The following is a 22,699-nucleotide window of genomic DNA, read 5'->3' as shown; positions in this document are numbered from 1 at the left end:
GCCCAGATCATTCAGAAGCATATTGTGACAAGCAAATAACCAGAAAACTTAAATTTGGCGCAAGATGTGCACAAATTACAGTATACTTTATTCTCGCAATATAATTTTAAATAAAGCTGTATAAGGGTAAATTCAGCAGTACCACTGCCTACAAATTATACATTCTTTAAAGAATATTTGTTTGGGTTCTTTGGCCTTTATTATAGGATAGCTGAAGACAGGAAAGGGGGAGAGAGAGTGGGATGACATGCAGCAAAGTGCCACAGGTCGGGCTCAAACCCTGACTTCTGCATTAAGGGCTGAGCCTTAGTACATAGGGCACATGCTCAACCAGGTGAACTACCAGGGCGCCCCAACAAGTTATACATTTTGAGATTTAAGTCTCAACCATATTCAACTTATTGCTTGTTAATGCAGTTATATGTCAAAATTCTCCTCCTAACTTGTAGTTCATTGTCATACTGTTATGTATTTCAACCCCACTGCTGGACATTCTATAACATTCTGATTCTGAAATGAACAATTCAGTTCAGAGATGTCCCAATGCTGTTTTTAAATGTTTTTTAAATTCTTACTTTCAACAATATTTGCAGGGACTAACTTTTGTATGCCTAAGTGAAAATTCTGGTCTCCTGCATGAAAATCTAAAACGCTACACACCCATCCAACACCTTGATCTGACATTCTTCATTGCTACATAAAGGGCACACTACTTCTTACATTGGCACTGAGCAGTGGCATTCAAAAACCTGTCACAATATCCACTTTTATTCTTAATGCCTGCCAGTCTTACTGCTTCTGGCAGTATGCATCCAAGTCTATGGCTCTCTCCCAAAACTATCTCCACTCACTAGTACGGAGTGTCACACTGACAGCTCTGGAGGGTACTCCGCATTAAGGGTAGGGTATAAAATTGAACTGTAAGACAAACTCCACCATAACCAGGAACCATTTATCAACAAGCATGACACCTTGCTTGTTAAGCTGTTGAGTAATATAACCTACTGTCATGTGCTATAAAGATGTTATGTTCACTTTAAATTGATTGATATCTGTGCATATAATTAGTTTAGAATTTACTCTCTTCCTGTGAATGTTGACTGTAGCTTTGTTTCTGCGTTGCAGTGGACAGCCTTTGGATTGGACCGAACTACTCCAAGTATAACCACTACAACCACTGCACCACTACTCCTGCTTCTGCTGCTGTACATGGCAGTCATCTCAAAATGATGTAGACCCTTATCACTGACTGGCTTGTCTACCTTCTGAGAAGTGGAGCTTGAAGGTGATATCTTTGCTGTTTCCTTCTTCATTGCAGTGGATGTTGGCAGGACCTTTTTGAGGAATATTTTCCATATCATGAGGAATATATCTCAGTTTTCCCTTTAACAAGCTGTAGGAAACTGATGGCTGCTAAAGGATGGTTTGCACTGCCTGGATTTAAAAAAAGGATCATTAGCAACCACGACCTATTCTGCTCCGGAGTTACCCACTTTCTTATGCCTGTGTGTGAATGTGATTTTAGTGTGATTGTTTGTTTGTGTTTGCATCTGCATGGCTTAAGTGAGAGATAGAAAATAAGGAATTTGTACAAAGTAAGGACAAGAAAGGAAGGAGCAGACAAGTTGAATACAAAGTGTGGCAGCTATGACACAGTGGAGCCACTATTCAAGGACTGGGTGTCAGCTACTTCAGACAGCCAAGAGTGGGAGCAGGATGATCGGATACGTAAGGCTCGAAGGTTCCTTAAGCAGCGGACGGTGGGTGTCCTCTCTAATATGGCTGGGACTGCTGCTTCTGCAGCCATCTCCGGCTGCTGTGTCGGCTCAGAAACTTGATGAGAATGACCCAGTGGTCACCACCACGTACGGAAAGCTGCGTGGTGTTAAGAAGGAGCTCAACAACGAGATCCTGGGTCCTGTCGTGCAATTTCTCGGCGTCCCGTACGCTGCTCCGCCCACTGGTGAGCGCCGCTTTCAGCCACCTGAGCCACCGGCGTCGTGGCCGGAGATCCGCAACGCCACACACTTTGCCCCGGTGTGCCCTCAGAGCATTGTGGAGGGCCGCCTGCCGGATGTGATGCTGCCGGTGTGGTTCACCAACAGCATTGACGTTGTGTCCACATACGTCCAGGACCAGAGTGAAGACTGCCTCTATATTAACATCTACGTCCCCACTGAGGATGGTAAGTTAGCCTGCGGGCACAGGGCAGGATGATTGTGGAGACAGAGGGTGGTGGGGTGGAGGGTATTTAACCCACAACATTCTGGTAGAGAGAAGGGTGTGTTGTTTCTTTCTCTGTCCCTGTCTGTCTGTCTGTCTGTCTGTCTGTCAGTAGAAGAAAAGCATGACCTTTTGCATGTTAAATGTGCATGACACTTATAGTACATAGGTGTGTTAGAGTGGTTTTGTGAAAGAAAGAAAAGTGTTCATGTGTGTCTGTGTGGCATCCATTGAGGCCAGTTAATCCTATTTTCATTCCACTCAATAGCTGCCTTGATCTTCGTCCTTCCATTTTCCATCCTATCCAACCTTTCCTCCTCTTCTACCTTCCTGTGGCTCCTATTACGCCTTCTCCCCTTGTCCTCCACTCCTCTTTCTCCTCATTGCCTTTTTTGCCCTCCTCTACGTACTCCCTCCCCTACCTCATGTCTGTCGCTCATCATAGCCTATTGTGCTCCACCACAATGGCTACAGTTCATTAAACAAGACAGTCGTTGTCACGATCATCACCGATTGATTTGGCTGACTGGCTGAATACGGCGCTGATTGAGCTAGTGTGTGTGTTTCATTCTTCCCCTGTCTTTATTTCTCCCTTTCCCCACTCTTTTCTTTTTTAGTCAGTCAACTTTGTGTGTGTGTGTGTGTGTGTGTGTGTGTGTGTGTGTCCGTGTGTGCGCGTGTGCATGCCAGCCAGCTCCTGTGTGCGTTGCGCGTCCAGGGGCTCCATGTTATTCTTTAGTTTTTTATTCATTTTACAGTCAAAAGAATATCCAAGGAATGTGCCAGGAAACCGGGCAAGAAAATATGTAGACAAGGAGGTATGTATAATCTGATCGCAACCTATACAATGCCACAGAAGGAAGAAACTAGTAGGAAAAAAAGAAGAACTATGTGGAACAGCAGAGAGCAATAGTGAGATAAAGGTCTACGAATTATTCAGGTCTTGACTCATGGCATCTGTAGGTTTTCAGAACGCTAAATTTAAGAGACAGGACCTTTTAAACGCTACCTGGAAGTAAATTTAAGGCCATTTTTAAAATCCAAAGTAGGAAAACCAAGCTGTCAGAACGAGTCTTTCTCTGACTGAACATACCTAATGCAATTCAATGAGCAGAGGAAAGGAAAGACCCTCAAATTTGCTTGACTTGGTCAGGGCCATTAGATATCCTTTAGATATTAGCAATAGCATATTTGCTACTACAACCCTGAATCAGCCATGCAATTTGTAGACCTTGTGATGGCTGGTTAAAGGGGTGGTTCAGAATACATAAAAAAACATAGGACCTCATTTCCAAGTTAGCCAGTGTGTTATTTATCAGTGGAGACCGTTTTCAACACTTTTCATCCAGTCCTTCCATTTGCAGAGTTCGCTGGTGCTAGGCTAGCGCAAGTCAACAGTAACTGCTAGCCTGCCATTAAAAACAGTCTTACCCACTCCACAGTACACCCGAGGCAAATAAATTATAACACCAGACTATCGATGTAAATGTCTTTTGATAGAATAATGTTTGAAATAAAACTACCCTTGCATCGCATTGCAATAGTTATACTTTGTTCCCTGTAGTTAGTAGCATAGGCTACAGCAGCGGCAGAGTTATATTACCTAGGCTAGTGGTTAGCCCAGCCAGGTATCCACCAAGAGTGTAGCTATACCGTTAGCTAACGTTGTCACTCTCCACAATGCATTGAACTGTAACGTTATCTCCACTAACACTGTCAGTCTCAATCTATCAGTAGCAGCTAGGCTAACATTATGAAAGGCGCTAGCTTTATTAGCTAGAGTAGCCTACCAAAAGTTATTACCTGTTCATCAGTAGCAGTTGGTGCATCTGGAAAGACGGATGGAACCGCAGTCGTTGTCAGTGACTTGTGATCCTTTGGATTGCAGGGTTTTTCAAAGTGGTCTGGTCTAAAATGATCACTACACATTCGCCACTTGAGTAGAGTCTCGGCCGCTTTCTTGATTTCCAAGCCAGCAGCAAGAAGCCACAGTTGGTTCCTTTCTGGATCTCGCAATGGAAATTTGTGGAAACTTTGTGGTGCCCATCTGTTGCGTTTATTTTTACAATTTCTAAATGCACACTGAATCACCATGTTGCCTAGTCCTTAGATTTCAATCCAATGCTTCAATACCACTGTACTAGGCTACTACTAGTGGCACTTTTCCATTACGTGGTACCTGCTCGACTCGCCTCGACTCTACTCGCCTTTTTTGGTTTTCCATTACGAAAAAAAGTACCTGGTACCTGCTAACAGGTCATTTTTTTAGTACCACCTCAGTCGAGGTTCCAAGCGAGCTGAGCCGTCAACCAAAAGGTGACGTGAAACTGACAGAGGGGGGTGTCCTGAACAAACCCGCCATTTTTAAATAGTTTAGCCAGCTGTGTTTTTTTTGCTGCCTCCAGCTTCATTTGAAACAAAATGTGTCTTCTGGCTGTGGCAACAACAACACACCTTTGACGTTCTGTGTGTGTGTGTCGCGTTAGGTCATGGCTGTTTACTGCGGTACCGCTATGACGACCAGCCACGCTGAGGCGGTACTAAAATCTGCAATGGAAAATGGACGCACTGTGAGGCGAGTAGAGTCGAGGCAAGTAGAGTCGAGGCGAGTCGAGCAGGTATCATGTAATGGAAAAACGCCATAGGTGTCCCAACTGGAGTGCGCTTCTCTGTTTACTTTTCGGCGCAGTACTACTAACAAAGTAAAAAGTAAAGCAAAGTAAAATTCCGCCGCTGCTGAGAAACTAGTCCCTCAAAATGTAATGCGATCATTGAGATGCAAGAGTAGTTTTAATTCTAACATTATTCTATCAACAGACATTTACATCGATAGTCTGGCGTTACAATTTATTTGCCTTGGGTGTACTGTAGAGTGGGTAAGACTGTTTTTAGTGGCAGGCTAGCAGTTACTGTTGACTTGCGCTAGCCTAGCACCAGCGACCTCTCCAACTGGAAGGACTGGATGAAAAGTGTTGAAAACGGTCTCCACTGATAAATAACACACTGGCTAACTTGGAAATTAGGTCCTATGTCCAAAATTCTGAACCACCCCTTTAATGGCGAGGTAGTGTTGCACCACACTCCCTGCTCAATTGATATGTGCTCTCATTGGTCAGCAAGATTTGGAGATCTGATTGGCTGCTAGATCAGGGGTCATAAAGTGTTTAGTAATGATGGTTGATATGTGAAGAGATAGCAGCATATTATATCAAGCACACACACACACACACACACACACACAGTGATGTACTGTAGTTGTATGCAGTGTTAAACAAGATGAGGTCAGGCTGGACCTTGACTGTGTAATCTCCATTAAAAGAAAGCAGAGCTGTGTTCAGGTTGGCTCCAGCTACTGTATCAAGCATTGTTTCATCAAGATAATGCCATCCTCCTCCCCTCTGTCTCTCTCTCCCTGTCTCCCAGCCTCTCCCTCTCTGGATGTGGGCACATTTGTATGTGTATGTTTGTGTGTGTGTGTGTGCGTGTGTGTGTGTGTGTGTGTGTGTGTGTGTGTGTGTGTGTGTGTGTGTGTGTGTGTGAGTGTGTGTGTGTGTGTGTGTGTGTGTGTGTGAGAGAGAGAGAGAGAGAGAGAGAGAGAGAGAGAGAGAGAGAGAGAGAGAGACAGTTGCTGACAGTGTCCTTGATAAGGTCTGGGGTGTTAATGTCATTTTCTTGGCAGCAGCCTGCATTACCACTTTGTATACATTCGTCCTCTTCTTACAACACAGATACATGAAACTCTCTCCTCTCCTCAAACATACATACATACATACACAGAGGGGAAATGCATTTCAACTGTGAGATTAGAGAGACTTGCATATTAGTCACACAGCATGGAGAGTCATCATTATAAAATCAAGACCCAGACAATATGTTGTGGATTTTTTTTAAGGGAGCTTTGGTTTAAAAAACAATGTATCTTGCACAAAAAAGATGAGCAAGATGGTGGATATGTACCTTCATACAGTAGAAGCTGATTTGCTTAGTTGTTTTTTGACTTCAGTTTACTACCCACTAGCTGTGTACTGAGCAAAAAATAATGTATTCCTGTGAAATTTTAGGGAACCACTCAAATGTATATACATATACTCTCACAGTATACATGTCATTAGGCAAAGCCCTGTACAGTTGGTCTGCTCTTCTATACATTTGTCCATAGGTAATTAAATTGTACATATTACATTACATTTTATTTAGCTGACGCTTTTATCCAATCCAATAAGTGCATTCAGCCATGAAGGTACAAACTCCAAACAGCAAGAATCAAGTACAAGTACATTAACTTCAAATAAGCCAAACTACAAAGAGCCACATGTAAGTGAATTTTTTTCTTCTTAGCTAAGGTGCAGTCAGAAGAGATGTGTTTTTAGCCTGGGGCAGAAGATGTGTAGACTTTCAGCTGTCCTGATGTCAATGGGGAGCTCGTGCCACTATTTAGGAGCCAGGACAGCCAACAGTCGGGATTTCACTGAGTGATTAGGTGTCCCTCGCAGTGAGGGAGTAGCAAGCAGACTGGGCGATACAGAGCGGAGTGAACAGGCTGGGGTGTAAGGTTTAACCATGTCCTGGATGTAAGATGGGCCTGATCCGTTCACAGCACGGTACACAAGTACTTGTGTCTTGAAGACGATGCAGGCAGCAACTGGTAATCAGTGAAGGGAGCGGAGGAGCGGTGTAGTGTGAGAGAACTTGGGTAAGTTGAATACCAGTCGAGCTGTTGCTCTCTGGATGAGCTGCAGAGATCGGGTGTCACTTGCAGGCAGACCATCCAGGAGGGGTTTGCAGTAGTCTAGACGTCAGATGACAAGAGCCCGAACAAGAACCTTAACGGCCTTCTGGGTTAAGGGGACATATCCTTCTGATGTTGTGCAGCTTGTATCTACACGATCGGGTTGTTGCAGCAATGTTGGCAGTAAGGAAGAGTTGGTCGTTGAGTGTCACACCCAGGTCCCTAGCAGTCTGGGTAGGGACTACCACAGAGTTCTCGATGGTGATAGTGAGGTCTTGAGTGGGAGAGCCCTTCCAAGTGGTGTGTGGACATCCAATAAGAGATATCAGTCAGGCAGGCAGATATGCATGCTGCTAACTGTGTTACACACTGTGTAAAGGGAGAATTAGTTGTCTGCGTAGCTTCGGTAAGAAAAGCCATGTGAGTGAATAACAGAACCAAGAGAGTTGCTGTATAGAGAGAAGAGGAGGGGACCCAGGACGGAACAATGTGTGACCCCGGTTGTGAGTGGACAAAGTTCTGACACAGATCCTCTCCAAGTTACCCGATAGATGCGGTCTTTGAGGTAAGATTTGAGCAAAGAGCGTGCAGAGCCTGAGACACCCAGATCCTGATGCACTGTAAAACCTGATAAGTTCACAGTACTCAAAATATTTGACGTAACTGATTACTCGAAAATATTTAAGTAATGCGTTTAATTTTTTTGAGCATATATATAAATAAAACATATTTGTTCATTTAACTGTATCTTTAGTTGTTTTACATTTTTTAATGTTTCTTTATTTAAAAGGTTACATTTTTCTTGACATAAAACTTTTTTTGTTATACTTTTTTAAATTTCTTAACTTAAAAGTATTATTTATGTTTTTAATAGTTTTCAGTGCTGCCAACTAAATAACATTTATTCCATTACACCTATTAAGATTAGATTTTACCGACTATACCTTAACTGAATAATTGTCATTTTGTACAAATTAGTATGACAAACTTACTGAAATTAAAACGTTTTTCAAAACTCAATTTAAAATACACAAGATGCCACATTTCCCCTTAATAATCCTCAAAAGAAATACAACTTCAGTGTTACAATTCAAGTTTTTTTTTATTAAGGAATAACAAAATTTGCCTTTTCAAATCCCTTAACAATCATTACTAAAGTAATGCAAATGTTTCTGCAAATGTATATATTCTCCAGGAACAATTAAAATACAATTTCCAATAGCATACTACTGAAACAGTATCTTCAAAAAACACATTAGAAACTGCTCTGACAGCAAAATCCTACCAGCTGGACTTTACCTTTACTACCTGCACTGTATTTCAACATTTTTTTAAGGACAATTCCAGCGCAAAATGGCCCTAGGGGTTAATAACAGATGTGTACCCACTTGATCGTTCTCTGGGACATGTTTTCATGCTAATCGAATGCGTTTGTAGCTTGAAACAAGCTAGCGCGGACCACTGATTAGCTTACAATGGTAGTATTCAGGCACAGTCTTTCTAACCTGTCTGTACTGTTACAAAGTTCTCAATGCTTCGGTTAACATTTAGGGACCGTCATTATGCTACCGTTGAATTGTGGTGATATTTTGAGCCTTTTTAGTGGTATAAATAGTGATTTGTTTTTACTTTCCCTGTGCCCCGAATACTAGCGTTGTAAGCTAATCAGCAATTCGCGCTAGCTTGTTTCAAGCTACAACACATTGGATTAGCATGAAAACATGTCCCAGAGAATGATCGAGTGGGTACACATCTGTTATTAACCCCTAGGTTAGTTTAAGGCAATGACCATGCACAAAATATTCAGCTTACGAAAACAAGGTGCTTGGAAAAAGGCAAATAAAATAAATATAAGTGCAATAAAATAAAACAATTCAAGTTGTCACTGAAAATGCTAATTTGGATTTTCCAACATCACTCCCTTGTTAACCAATAATTAACGGTTGATAAACAGAAAATCAAAGTGCATTCTTAGGCGAGGTAGATAAGGCAGAGGAATATGAAAACTGTATAAAAACTATACATTTAATATGAAAATTTGCATTAAGGAACGCACTTAATCCAGTGTTTGATTTACATCATCTTGAACATTATCACTTGAATTGACAGAGGCACATACGAGGATTAACTGTGAATGCACGTCTGCATTCAAAGCTCTTGCTTTGTTCACTCTTTGAACAACTAATTTTTCAGATTCAATAGGCACGGTTTGAGTGGTTTGTTATCATCAAGACACATCACTATTTTCTGAATAAAGGTTAATGTGTGGATGACTTTTTTTTGGATATTCTAAATTCAATGCGTAAATCAGACCAAACAACACTACGAACCCATCGGCCAACTGGGGGAGATCCTTCACAACAATGTCATCTTCAATGACAACAGAAATGCTCTCAGGGTTGAAGTGGATTGCAGAAGTGCTGGCAGTCACCATGGTAAGGAGAGCCACTGGGGTGTCAGGAGTATCTGGTTCATCCCCCTGCTGCAAATGACAAATAATTTCAAATGCAAGGTTTAAAATGTTGCAATATGATCGTCGGTGCTCCCTCCATATTTTAAGATCAGTACAAGCTATTATGATGCTTTTGCAGTTGCGAGTGGGAATCAAGGGGGCCCCGCATACCTAGTGCTTGTAGCCACGTGTTGCTCATCAGTGCATGGCCCCACAAGGTGAGGTGTCTTTAAGAACACACATCACTAACTCTAGTAATCAAGTGTAGGTTTGTTTTCAAAACAAGTAAACCTAGTGCTGGACAATATGGCCTTGACGTAATATTTCGATATATTTAGCATATTCCACAATACAAAATATATATTGATAGTTTTGAAATATTTTGTCCTCATAAATGCACAATTGAACTTCTTGATTCATACAGTCACACCTGTATAAGAATTCTAGTTGTTTCGGCAACATGTTTGCATTATAACATTTCAGGGTTTCCTGCAGCACTTTGCAGGTCGGGCTGCCCGCCTAAGCTGGGGAACCCCACCGCCTTAACTAGGTCGTCAAAAAAAAAAAGAAATCTCGGACAATAGCGCGGACGCGCTTCACACTGCGAGCGGGCACGTGCGCCACCCAGCCGAAATGAGAGAAAGAAAAAGAGACGTGGTCCGTCGCTGTCTGGAGGATAACTAGCCAGTTGATATCGCGAGTGTGTGTCCGTGAGAACAATCGCCAATTCACTGTCGCGTGTGCGTTGGAGTTTGTCAACAAATGTGCGGCAGCCGGGGCATGCCCGGGCAGAGACGGGATGAGTGGACTTACCGGAGTGTTGGTATACGGCAGGCAGAGAACATTTATATATGTTTCTCTGTCCTATTCTTCACAGAAGTGAAGTGAAGTGAATACATGACGAAGTGACTGGAACTATCCATCACCTCACGCGCGTGGATTCTCAACGTCCCGGCTGTTGCCTGTTGTCTTTGAAACACAGCTGTTGTCTGTTTTTTTTTAATCACTACACGTGGTTCACAATACACGGTTAGCGTAGTTACACACAGTGAAATTACGTGTCCTGTTTTTATTTCACGCTGGAGTGTGTGAAGCTATGGGCTGAGCTCTATTATCTCAGCGCAGTTTAGGAGAAGAGTTGTTGGGCAAAGTGGAAGAGTGCATGTCACGGAGGATAATGGGAGCAATGCCAGTAAAACTGCACAAAATAGCGTAAATAGTTTAATGAGCTTAAAATTGCACATTTCAACTGTTATTTTGAAAAGCTGGTTATTTATTAATTATTTATTATTATTTAAATTAAATATTAGTGTTGTGTAGTGTAGAGATGTATTAATTATATATAAAAATGTGATATTTAGTGTAGTGTGTACTACACTAACACCCCCCCCGGTCAGATGGCAAACCTACCACCTTAACTAACACATTTCCTGCGGGAAACCCTGCATTTGTTTATATTCATTAGTGGTTTCTATTTGATTTTTTTTTTTAAACTGTAAGAAGTGAAATAGAAATAACTTATGGCATGTTTATGCCTCCATACAGCCTTGTTTTAAAAAGCTCAACAAAGACCCTTAAAAATAAGTGTTTTATTTCAAAGTTTAATTTAACATTAATGTATTATGGACTGCAACCTCATGATTTTCACGGAAACATGGTAAAATCAGTGCTGTGCAACAATGTGCAGACGATGAGTGCGAAAGCAAGACACGAGTCTAGATGACGTTAACCACTTACTCATGGACCCTCCCCCTTTCACACATTGACCACCTGTGGCAGACTCGCTCTCTCCTCCTTTTCAACATGAAATTAAAAAAAGTCACCTAATTTGCAGGTCGCAAATGTGCGACTAGTTTTAAAAATTACTTGCACTGTCTCAAAAAATGGTCGCAAAATGCTGTTTGGAGCCCTGACAGATGAAACTCTTAATCTGTATGTGACTTGCCGGAGCCGCCGCCCAAGACAGCCGCTTGAGGTTACACTAAACCACTGCCAGACAACGGACTTTATGGAACCAGTTCATATTCCTCTAAGTATTATATTTCTCCTGTTACCACAGTGTAAAGTTGCGTTGATGCTTTACTATTTTTTCTCTGTGCTGCACACACACACCACACACACACACACACACAGACTAGTGTGAGTGGGCGGTGTGGGTGAGAGAGGAACAGAACCATAGGAGAGAGATAGAAAGGCCAAACACTAGTGATTGTCATGTCAGTGGCATAATAAATTGTGTGATGTCATATCGGTATTTCGGTATTATATCCGTACAATATAGCAATTAACAATATACCACGAGGGACAATGTCAAAATTGTTATGTATATCGATATATCGCCCAGCACCAAGTAAACCAACACAATATTTTGCTGATTTTCAACTTGCTGCAATTGCAGTATGTGCAGATGGGAATAATGTGTGATTAAGGTTGGTTTCCCATACAATGTTAATACTGTAGTGATTAATTGACATATATGCTAGTACTTACATTGCAGGTCTTTTAGAACTCCGAGGCATCATCATGCAGATACAGTGGGAGGGCCCGAAGGGCCAGTGTGAGTCTCATGTTGACATCATGTTGTTCCTATAATACAATTAAAACAAAAATACTTAAAAAACAAAAAATGACACTACAAGGAATTTAGAACTCAGTACAGACTTCATTCAAAGTCCCAACATTGTGTTCATGTCTAAGTTTATTTTATACTCACCTGGAGGTCATAGATCCTTAAAATCTCTCTCAACAAACCGTCTTGCCTGTCATGGAGGCCTTCTGCCTGTACAGGGCAATCAGTCGTAGTGTGTGTCGGTCAAGCTCACAGTAGAATTGGTTGCGAAGGTTTACATTTGTAAGGCGATGGAACTCGGCAAACACCTGCAATAAAAGATCAATCTATTAGTCAAGGTTACCTTAAAATATGAATATAAAATGCTTTAAGAAACACATACACATTCATATACAATCAATTGAAATCTGAAAGTCAACTTTTATTCTTGTTTTAAAGACAATGAAAAATCTGAAACCTGTAACGTTAATGCTGTTTCATACACTTAACGTTATCGCGTTTCAGCACACCTCAGCAAGCACTGCTCTGTTGTTGAGAGCTAAACAAAAACGTTCGTGAGCTCATTCTTGGGGGGAATATCCATTGATTGGGTTACAATCTGATAACTGTCTTTTGGACCCATAGTTTGAGAAAACTGGAGCAAAGTACACCTAGCTACGCCTTCGATGCGAAGCCCAAAAAGCAGAACGGTGCTCCGTACATGCAACAATAGCCACTAGCTAATGTTAGCATTCTGACGTATCACCACAGACTGTAACGTTAAATACAAAGTCGACACAGTTGACGCAATACAAAAAAACACATGCAATGTCATACAGTATATCGTGTTTCATACAAGCTAGTTGGGTCAATTTGTTACTTACTTCGCCGATGTAAAAGGCTAACATTATGTTTAAGATGTTGCTAGCCGACCTAACGTTACGCGCGCATTCCTTAAGTTAATGACAATGGTAGAGAATAAACGTCTTCATCTATTCTAACGAAGTAACGTAAACGCATTAATAAAAATACAATTAAAAAATAACAAGGTTACGGATAACGTGACTGCAAAAGATCTAAAGTTCTAAAGATCTAGTTAGCTACTCGTTACAACCATGGTTACAACTGAAAACCTAGCTAGCTAAGTTAATAGTTAGCTCCAACTCTGTCATTGCACCGGACAAAATAAACATCATTATTTTTACTTACCACAACACAGCACTTGTCAGAAGCAGCAGCAACACACTTTAAAAAACGATCAAGGTTGATGACTGTTGCAAGACCGACGTCAACGGCATTATTTTGCCGATTTTGCATATGGCTACTAGCCGCGAACTCGCTCGCATCGGGTAGCCATCTTGAATCGTTTTGAACGAAGCCAGTTGCGTCGAGGCGCTCATGACGTCAGACGTTTCGTCCACTTGTTTACTCAAAAGTTGTCATTAATATGTTGATATACACTGAAAAACATTAATCCACATACAATTAAAAGCACATTTGTCATTTACAGGACTTAGTAGTTTATAGTTGTATTAACAAAATATGTGGTTTTGATTGCTGTACCCGTATAGTTTATGAGTTAGCAGTACTGTTCGGGTTTACAGTGTGGGGGGAATAAGGATCTGGTTGTTCACTGTGTCAAAGGCAGCAGAAAGGTCCAGAAGGATGACCACAGAGGAGAGAGAGTCTGCCCCAGCAGTGTGAAGTCGCTCAGTGACAGCAAGGAGGGCAGTTTAAGTTGAGTGGCCTACCTTGAAAGCAGACTGGTGGGGATCAAGAATATTGTTCTCATAAAGATAATAACAAAATTGATTGAAGAAAGCACGCTCAAGTGTTTTGGAAAGAAATGTAAGAGAGATAGGTCTGTAGTTGTTTACTTCAGATGGGTTGAGGGTGGGTTTCTTGAGGAGAGGGGTTACTCTTGCTCTTTGAGATAATCTGGGAAACAGCACGGAGGACAAGGAGGTGTTAATGAGATGGGTGAGCAAAGAAAGGTCGGGAGCAATAGACTGGAGAAGGTGAGAAGTGATGGGGTCAAGGGGGCACGTGGTTGGGCGGGCGGATGTTTGAATATTGTTGTACAGTAATATGCTATGGCCTTCACACCCCGGCTGATATTAACTAAACTGCTAAAAGTGAAATGTTGGACTTTGCAAGTAAAAGTTCCTTATTTTCCAACTCTCTTTTACACCATACAGGTGCAAAAACAAACACACAATCACACTAAAATCACATTCACACACAGTCATAACTAAGTGGGTAACTCGGAGCCAAAGAGGACATGGTTTCTAATTATTCTTTTTCTTAGATCCAGGCACTGCAAACCATCCGGTGGAAATGTAGCAGCCATCTGTTTCCTACAGCTTGGTAAAGGGAAATCTGAGAAATATTCATCACAATAATTTAGAATAAAAGTAAAAACAAAAAAAACTAAAAACTTGTCTTCTATTTGCAGCCTTAAAAATAACAGCTATTTATCTGGACTTTAAAATACTAGACCCTAGGTGTCTTAGGTTGGTTAAGTTTAGCTTGTCAGGGTCTTAGATGGCTGCACACATCTTTTGAGACATGTTGTGGAATAACTACTAGCTATAAATACAATATAGCACTGGTCAGTATGAACAAAACTTATCTAAAGCAGTCATCTCAGAACAGGTATATAAGCTGCTGCTTTCTTGTAAGCTGTTACCTAAAGGCCATGTTTTGATGAAATGTTACATCAGGAACATGAAAAAAAGGTTAAATGCAATCCCATTTGTAGAATCATGTAATATTGACGTTTTTGTCTGGTGAGTTGTGCAGGGTATGAAGTAGAGTTTAGATTCTCGGCCCAAGCCCGAGCCCGACCCAAGGTCCGGTTGGGCCGTTATTTTCCGCCACATCCTCGGGATCAAGCAATTTATTTATTTTTTTATCCATTACCTTATCCTATTTGGGTGGGGAGATAGCTATGCCAAAATATTATAAATATATATATATATAGGCTATATAAAAGTAACAAATGTGTACAAAAGTTAGGCTGCAGTTACAAAATGCAGCACGTGTCATGCGCGGAGTCTCCTCCTCTCACACGCATCACACCGGGAGCTTGAAGATGTAAAGAAAAAAAGAAAAACAGGAGAATTAACTTTGAGCAAGTGTGGAGGAAAGTCGGAGGTATGGAAGCAGTTTAAACAAGTCGTGGGCAGTGACAACAATATGTTGTTCATCATTGTTTCTTTTTTTTCTACGTTTCTTCATTCGGATCCACTTGCGATCCGTTCCATTCTAAACAAACAGCGCAGTTTACATGCTTCGTCCTTGTTGTATTATTCTAAACAGATTTCTGCAGTTCAAACAACTCTGAATTGTAGTTGAGAACGTCAGTTATAACGGCCCACGTATTAAAAAATTGTCGGGTTTAAATTGGGCTCGGGCTCATAATTACATTTAATGTGTCTGGCCGGGCCTGATTTTTTGGGCCGATCTAAGCTCTAGTATGAAGTGTATTAATTTGCTCCAATGTATGCATATTACCTCATTTAAATATGTGCAAATAGCACAAGATCACCGTTGGCATGACTGTCTAGTTATATCAGTTCTACTGCATCAAATATGTGCTGGTAATCATACAGTTTTGAAATCTACAGTCCAAAGTTTCCTTTACATTGGCAGAGCCTATTTCTGTGGATACTTTTAGTTCAGTCATTATTAGTAACACAGTAGCACCAAGTGTGGTCAGTGGTGCATGGTGTAAGTGGACAGATCATGGTGAGTTACTGGGTAATTTCATGGCTAGATGCGACAGGGTTAGATTGGAAGAAATACATTAGTGTGGTTGGGACTAAAATCAGTCATGATCAATCAAATCAGCTGTCCTCAGTTTTTTTAAAGTAGTACACATAGTGCCACAACACTACAACTGTTGTGATGAAGAGAAAAGTTCAGAACTGATGATAAGACTGATAATATGGCAGCAAAAAAGCTCTGTCCAAACGGAAACTGATGTCCCTGAGCTGCTGGTGAAAAATCATTATGAGTGAATATGTGTAATCTTAGAAAGGCTTAGAAATTTGGAACTTACAATGTTCCCAAAGATCTTGAAGACTCATTGATCAATTCTTGAAAAGGTTAAGCAAACATTTAGACTGAGAACTGGGATGGGCCACTTACATATACATTTTGTCTTAAATTATTGGAAATTTGACTGGAAGAGCTTTTGTTAGTGTCACTCTGCACATAACAATGGCCAACCCGTTTTACTTTCCAACTCGTCAAATATGGCAGCTTGGTCAGTGGCCCTCAGCATCTGAAACTGACGCACAAGGCATCCTTTCAGCGTCTGTATGGGACACACCGGGCTCTCATAGCAACTGCTCGACCACGGCGCTGTAAAATGAAGTATATGAAGAGAGACAATGGTAGAGAGTAGTAGCAAAGATGCTCTTAACAGTCTCTAGTAGTATTAGAAGATCAAAACTCAACTAAGAAGGAAGGTTAAGTGGTGGATGGGTCAAACAAACATAGGACTTCCACCCAGGAGACTAGTGTTCATGTCCCATGTGAAAACCAAAAGTCAACGTAACTTACGTAAGTTAAGTTCTTACGTAACATTCTTTGCGTAACTTATGTGTTATGTAACTAAAGTGTAACTAACAGTTATTTTAACCCAAACCAAGATCTTTTTCTAAAATTCAACAAAGTAGTTTTGTTGCCTAAACCTTACCAAGTAGTTTTGTTTTAAATTAACAACGGGACTACCCTGCACATTAAAAAAATGAAGCCAATAGGATACCCAGAACATTAAAAAGTGACGCCAAAGGGTCTTGACCAAGCTGCGGTATTTGACAAGTTGGGTTCACAATGAACAAATAGAAACAAGGTTAGAAGGGGCAACAGAAAGAGAGCCAGATATGGGCAGTAATGAAGAGCAGCGAGAAAAGGCAGACATGGAGTGATATTGGATTCAGAAGGACAAAAAAAAGCGAGAACAGGACATAGAGAGCCAAACAAGAGCAGTGGTGAAAGTGAATGAGACAGAGTGTAATTGCTGTGGGACTCATCTCTTTGTCCTCATAAGGACTATTGTACCATCCTGTGCCATGCTGTTTCAAAGAAGTCTTCTGTGGTTAAAAGTAGTGTTTTTGATGTTTCTAGGATGGAGTCCGGTCATTAAGTTATCACACGCTGAGATAGTGGTCTCTGTAATGAGATCACAGGTAGCAGCGCTGCGGTTGGTCATCTCTCTCCCTGCAGCATGCATTCACAATTCATTTTTAAATTGAAGTAAATGCAGTAGAACCTCACTTCTCACAGATGACAGCTTACTAAACAAAAAAATATAAAATATATTTTAAAAATAACAAAGTCTGACTGACACAGAAACATGCTTTAAAAGGAGAAAAAGGCATTTATTTTGTGAGATCATAGACACGATATGACACACATATAAGTATAAAATCATTGCTTCACATATGTCATGGCTCTTTGATTTCCATGTTTTATGCAAGGACAATATTGAAAATGAAAAAGGATGTAGTTTGTACTTCGGTAGGGGGAAAAAAAGACTAAGGAAGCTACAGCTTGTTGAATGCCATAAGACATTTTCACATATGAACTCTGGACAATGTCTGATAAATCAGGTCCCGACAGTCTGGAGTTTTCCTTTCACACATAGCGCACAACAGGAGATTGTCCGTGTCAAATGCATTCTCACTCACTGGAAATACTTTGTTTGGTTTAGGCGAGGGGTGGTGCTGGGTAGAGCGTGCAGCAGACAGCAAATGATGGGGATTACACCGAGCCGGTTCATAATTTGGTCATAAACAACCTAGTCTCTTGCCGTTCCTTAATATTGTCTGATGATTTCAGCCAAGGCCTTTACCGACAAAAGTTTCTAATGTCGTCTCTCCAGTTAAATTTTCATTGCTGTCTTTGTATAAATCACCCTTCTTCTTGGAGATTTGTTTTCTTCCAGTTTTGTGCCAACTGCATGAAATGTCATCAACATGCCCTCTCGCTCACTTTAAATTCTCACATAATTTAATCAGAGATTAAACAGACTTTGTACTAGAGATGGCCATTTGTATCTGATCCAACTGAATTGGACATTTGCGTTCTCACATACAGCTCCGCCAGGTAATATCTAGATAATTTCAGGTTTGCAGTGAATGTGTGAAAGGGGCTTTATTAACTTTGAATGACATTCTGTAGCTGGTAGGTAGTGATGCAGAAATTTCCATATTTACAAATGCTTTTATGAATTTCAGAGCTTTTTTAAAAATCTGGTATTGATAAAGAGACGGTAAAGATGGTAAAATATACACTGATAATTTATATTTAAAATAATACACGAAAAAAAAAAAACAGGGACCCAAAGAGACAAAAGACAAGTAGTTCTAAATAGCTATTTGTGGTTCATTTTGCATTTTTGGACCATTTTTTTGTTCTTATTGCCCATTCTGTACTTTTACTAACTCTGTCTCCACCTAAACCGACAGCTGACTTCAGGCATGTTCATGCCTCAACCCTGCAGGTTGTCAAAAGGCATTATGGGTAACAGAAAAACACAAGCTGATGCGGAAGTACATGCAAGAGGGTGATGGAAAGTTCACATAGCACAAATTGTAACACTTTGAATAATAACAGAAAATACCCTAAGACTATTAAATATATTAAGATGAAGATAATCCCAAACTGACAATGTCAGAACAGAACAGTGTCAGAATATCAGTTGTTTTGTGAAAAAGAGAAGGTTCTCTGCGCTTCTGCAATCCACAACAATCTGGTGTATCCAGGGCAGGACAAAACAGTGTAGAGTAAAAAAGAATCGCCGGTGCAACACAGATGTCTTCTTACTTTATAGTTTTTTTATTTTTTAAGGTGCATGACCTTAAAAATAAAAAAAAAGTAAGAAGACATCTGTGTTGCACCGGCGATTCTTTTTTACTCTACATCAGTTGTTTTGTCTCCATTAGTTACGAGGTAGTTTAGCAGCTTGTCGTTTGTTTAATCATCCTTTTTTGATTTTTAGTTTTTTTAGATTTTGTGGTTGTTTCAGTGTCTGTGCACCTTATAGTATATGGTATTTTAGCAGCTAGTGACAAAAGTCAGTACTACTAAAAATTAACTACTTTCTGGAAACAAGCAAGGAAATTAGGAACTTTTTTTAACACATTTTTGAAACAGTTTTAAATAAAGCAACAAGACAAAACCATTTTAGAACGTTGCAGAACTGGCTTGTCTCAGCCCGACACAGGCCAGCTGATGGTGGCGTCTCAGCTTGTGAAGTAGGCAGTAGCTGGTTTTTGAATGTGAGGGACATTATCTGTTTGAACAGCCAGTCAGCTCGAAAGAGAGAAATAAACACACACACACACACACACACACACACACACACACACACACCAGAGGTGGGACAAAGTCATTGTTATGCAAGTCACAAGTAAGTCTCATGTCTTTGCCCTCGAGTCCCGAGTCAAGTCGAGTCAAAGATGAGGCAAGTCCCGAGTTGAGTCACAAGTCAAAGCCAACAAGTCTCAAGTCGAGTCCAAAGTCCTACCATTTTAGTTTTGAGTCATTTCAAGTCCTCTTACCACAGAAATAAAATTTATACAAATCATGTATGTCTGTAAGATTTGTATTTATTTAAACCTCTTTTTATACAATGACATTAATCAAATAAGGGCCCACATGTTTTGCAAATTGCAACTCTTTTTTTGTTGACTACCTCGTAATTTTTATAGCCAAACGAAACTATCTTCGGTATCATTTTGCCAACTGGCGCGTTGTTGCTTGTGCTTCATTTGTTGTCTTGCAATGTGCCTGCTTAGATGCTGTCGAATCAAAACAACGTGGGACTACAGTGATTGGATGTCGTGCAGGCAGCGCGCGTGCTCTCTGCATGCATACAGGTGGTGCACATTTTTTTCACAGATGCAGATAAACTGAGAGCGGCGCGGCTGTGTGAACATTTTCTTCCCCAGTTTTCATGGGAAGTAGCAAGTCTTCTCGAGTCAAAAGGCGCAAGTCCAAGTGAAGTCACGAGTCATTGATGTTAAAGTCCAAGTCGAGTTGCAAGTCTTTGTAAATTTTGTCGAGTCGAGTCTGAAGTCATCAAATTCATGACTCGAGTCTGACTCGAGTCCAAGTCACATGACTCGAGTCCACACCTCTGACACACACTATACAATATACTGTATATATAATTAATATACTGGGCTTAACGCAGTACAAACTGCCTTAAACCATATTTACACATACAGACTCAAACGGTGATCATTGCTGTCAGGCAATTTGTCCCGGAAACCTAACCCTAACGTCACGTTTTTGTGGCTAAACGGTCACGGCCACTGTTACAACATCCCAGTTGCCTTTTGTCGGCTTACTGTAATGACCGCTAAACGTAGGCTAACTGTCACTTGACCAGTCGGCAATTGCCGTAATTTCGTAAGATATCAAATGAATTGTTGTGCATGAGTTTTCGTACAATATCATATGAACCCGTTAATGTAAATGCATTGTTGCTGTCAATCGCTTTCAAATTCTCTACAATGGAACTTTACAAGCTACTAGGAGTTGAATAACAAAAACAATACTGTACACAGAAAGTTGCTTTGGAAATGACTATTTTGTTGTGTGCCAATATAGTGAACACGTGAGACTATTAACTAACCAGTTGAAAGAAATAGCAAGCCACTTTGAGTCCATATGTGTGAACACAGATTTAAAGGAATAAATTGAAATTTTGGGAAATACACTTATTACCTTTCTTGCAGAGTGTTAGATGAGATTGACACAACTCTCGTGTCTGTATGGTAAATATGAAGGAATATAAGGAGATGGTTAGCTTGACTAGCTGGCCTCTGTCCAAAGGAAAAAAATCAGTCTGCCATCACTTCTAAACTTCACTTATTAACACATTATTTCACATTTGTTTTAATCTGTAATAAAAACTCACATGTAAAAATGACAAGTTGTACTTTTACTGTGGATTATGGCTGGGCTCTTGGCCAGGCGCAGTGAATGAGGACAAATAAAATAACTGGGACGAAGTTTCCTACTCCCTAAGATAGCTGTCCATTAACTAGCATTAAAGTTAATTTACATTTTTAAATACAACTTGACACAGATGACACAGTTTGTGAACCCAATTTAGTTAGAAAGCATTGGAAGTCATAAATGATTAACATAGGCTATTGATTACCTAAAAAAAATGCCCGTATTGATTATGATGTACCACCTGACCAGAAGTAATTCTCAATACACTCAGATCCATTTTGATCCGCTTGAGTATTAGTCACACAGACCCAAGTTTTGTGAAAGGTAAAACAATCCGATTGGACTGAGTTTAATTTAGAACTGATCCTAGGTGGACCTGTAAAAGCCTCCACTCTAATGTCTGGATTAATGACACCCTGTCATTTGCTGTGTAGTAGTCTTAGTCGCTTTTACTGTCTATGCCAGCTGCTGGCTGAGTACTGGGGTCCTACAACAAACTGCTTGTATGCTTAATGGAATCAACTGCTCACCCTTTAACGCTGTCAGACCTTGTAAAACAAAGGAGGAAAAAAAACTCTCTTTAAGGTGTCTCCGTGGTGGGTTGGAACTCCCTTTATGTTTACTTCATGTTGACTTAAGCACTGGGCTTTTAAAACCCAAACTAGGACATTTAACTGCAAACTAGGCCATTTCCCAGCGCATGTACAAAGCTGTTTAATATCTCAAATAGTCCCAGAAATATTTCAACATGTTGCATTATTCTGAAATTTCTGTGTGCTGTCTCCACTCCTGAGGGGTTTAGAATAGAAGCTCCATTGTTGATGTGAATTTCGTCAAGATGCAGGCAACTTCACAGAAGGTGAATTTTTTTTACTGTTTTCCTTCATGACTCCCCTTCTCCCTCATCTCTTTTTTTTCCCTGTGTCTCTTGCTTTCCATCTGATCTATATCTGCGCCAGTTGGCTTTTTCCCTTGCGTCTATCTCTGTCTTTCTATCCGTCCTGACCTATTCACCCTCCAACATCTCACTTTCCCTCTCTGTCCTTTTCTCTGGCTCCTGTCTTTTGCTCTTTTATTCCTCGGGCTTTGTCCCAGTTTTGTAGTCGTTGAAGGAGGATCCTGTGGGAGGGGGCGCACACACATGCATACAAAGATACACAAACAGAGTGGAGGAAATATAAGGCAGGAATAGGCATGGCCCGTCTTGTGTTTGGGTCTCTTGAGGGGCTCTGTCACCTTCACTCACAACTTAACTTCTCCGTGCTGGTGGTGTTTCTTCTTATGTTAGTGCGTTGTGATGTGTGTGTGTGTGTGTGTGTGTGTGTGTGTGTCTGTCTATCTAGATGTATCCATGGATTTGGGTATCTGTGTATGTGTCAGGATAACTTTAAGTTCTGTCCTCTCTGACAGGGTTTTGTGTCAAAGCTTGGCTGACTGTCTGTGCTAGCTGCAGTGAAGGTGGTGGACTTGTCATTTTCAGCCTGGCCCCAATGGACCTTGCGTTGATCCTGAACCAAATTTAGAAACAGAAAGATAGATAGATACAGAGTGTGAAAGAATGAATTCATACAATCTGGGCCTCTCATTTTGTTGTCTACACTTCGACTTGGCCATGAAGTGACAATGGTCCATCCCCCCAACTGAGACGAACTCAGCTAATACTAAATACCAATGAACATATTCTTTGAGTAATAGTGACATAGATAATTACAGCCTGCTACTTTAAGTATTATAGAAGATAATTAACTTATTGAAAAATCTGATAAAA

At 40.6% G+C, this 22,699-nt stretch overlaps 1 protein-coding gene across 2 annotated transcripts in view; it reads left to right on the top strand.

Moving 5' to 3' along the window:
* Nucleotides 1–22,699, top strand: part of nlgn1 (neuroligin 1) — a 412,586-nt gene that overhangs the window by 39,685 nt on the left and 350,202 nt on the right. Inside the window, exon 2 of one of the 2 annotated variants that reach the window (XM_036007130.1) lies at nucleotides 1,126–2,185. In XM_036007130.1, coding sequence (XP_035863023.1) covers nucleotides 1,648–2,185 — 538 coding nt within the window. In that variant the 5' untranslated portion in view covers nucleotides 1,126–1,647. Of the gene's footprint in view, nucleotides 1–1,096; nucleotides 2,186–22,699 lie in introns of those variants that run through there. The other variant, XM_031311671.2, reaches the window with a different exon arrangement.

This window comes from Sander lucioperca, chromosome 11 (assembly GCF_008315115.2).
Source record: "Sander lucioperca isolate FBNREF2018 chromosome 11, SLUC_FBN_1.2, whole genome shotgun sequence".
Lineage (NCBI taxonomy): Eukaryota > Metazoa > Chordata > Actinopteri > Perciformes > Percidae > Sander > Sander lucioperca.
Note: the sequence above shows the minus strand (reverse complement) of the source record. Positions and strands in the feature narration are given on the sequence as shown.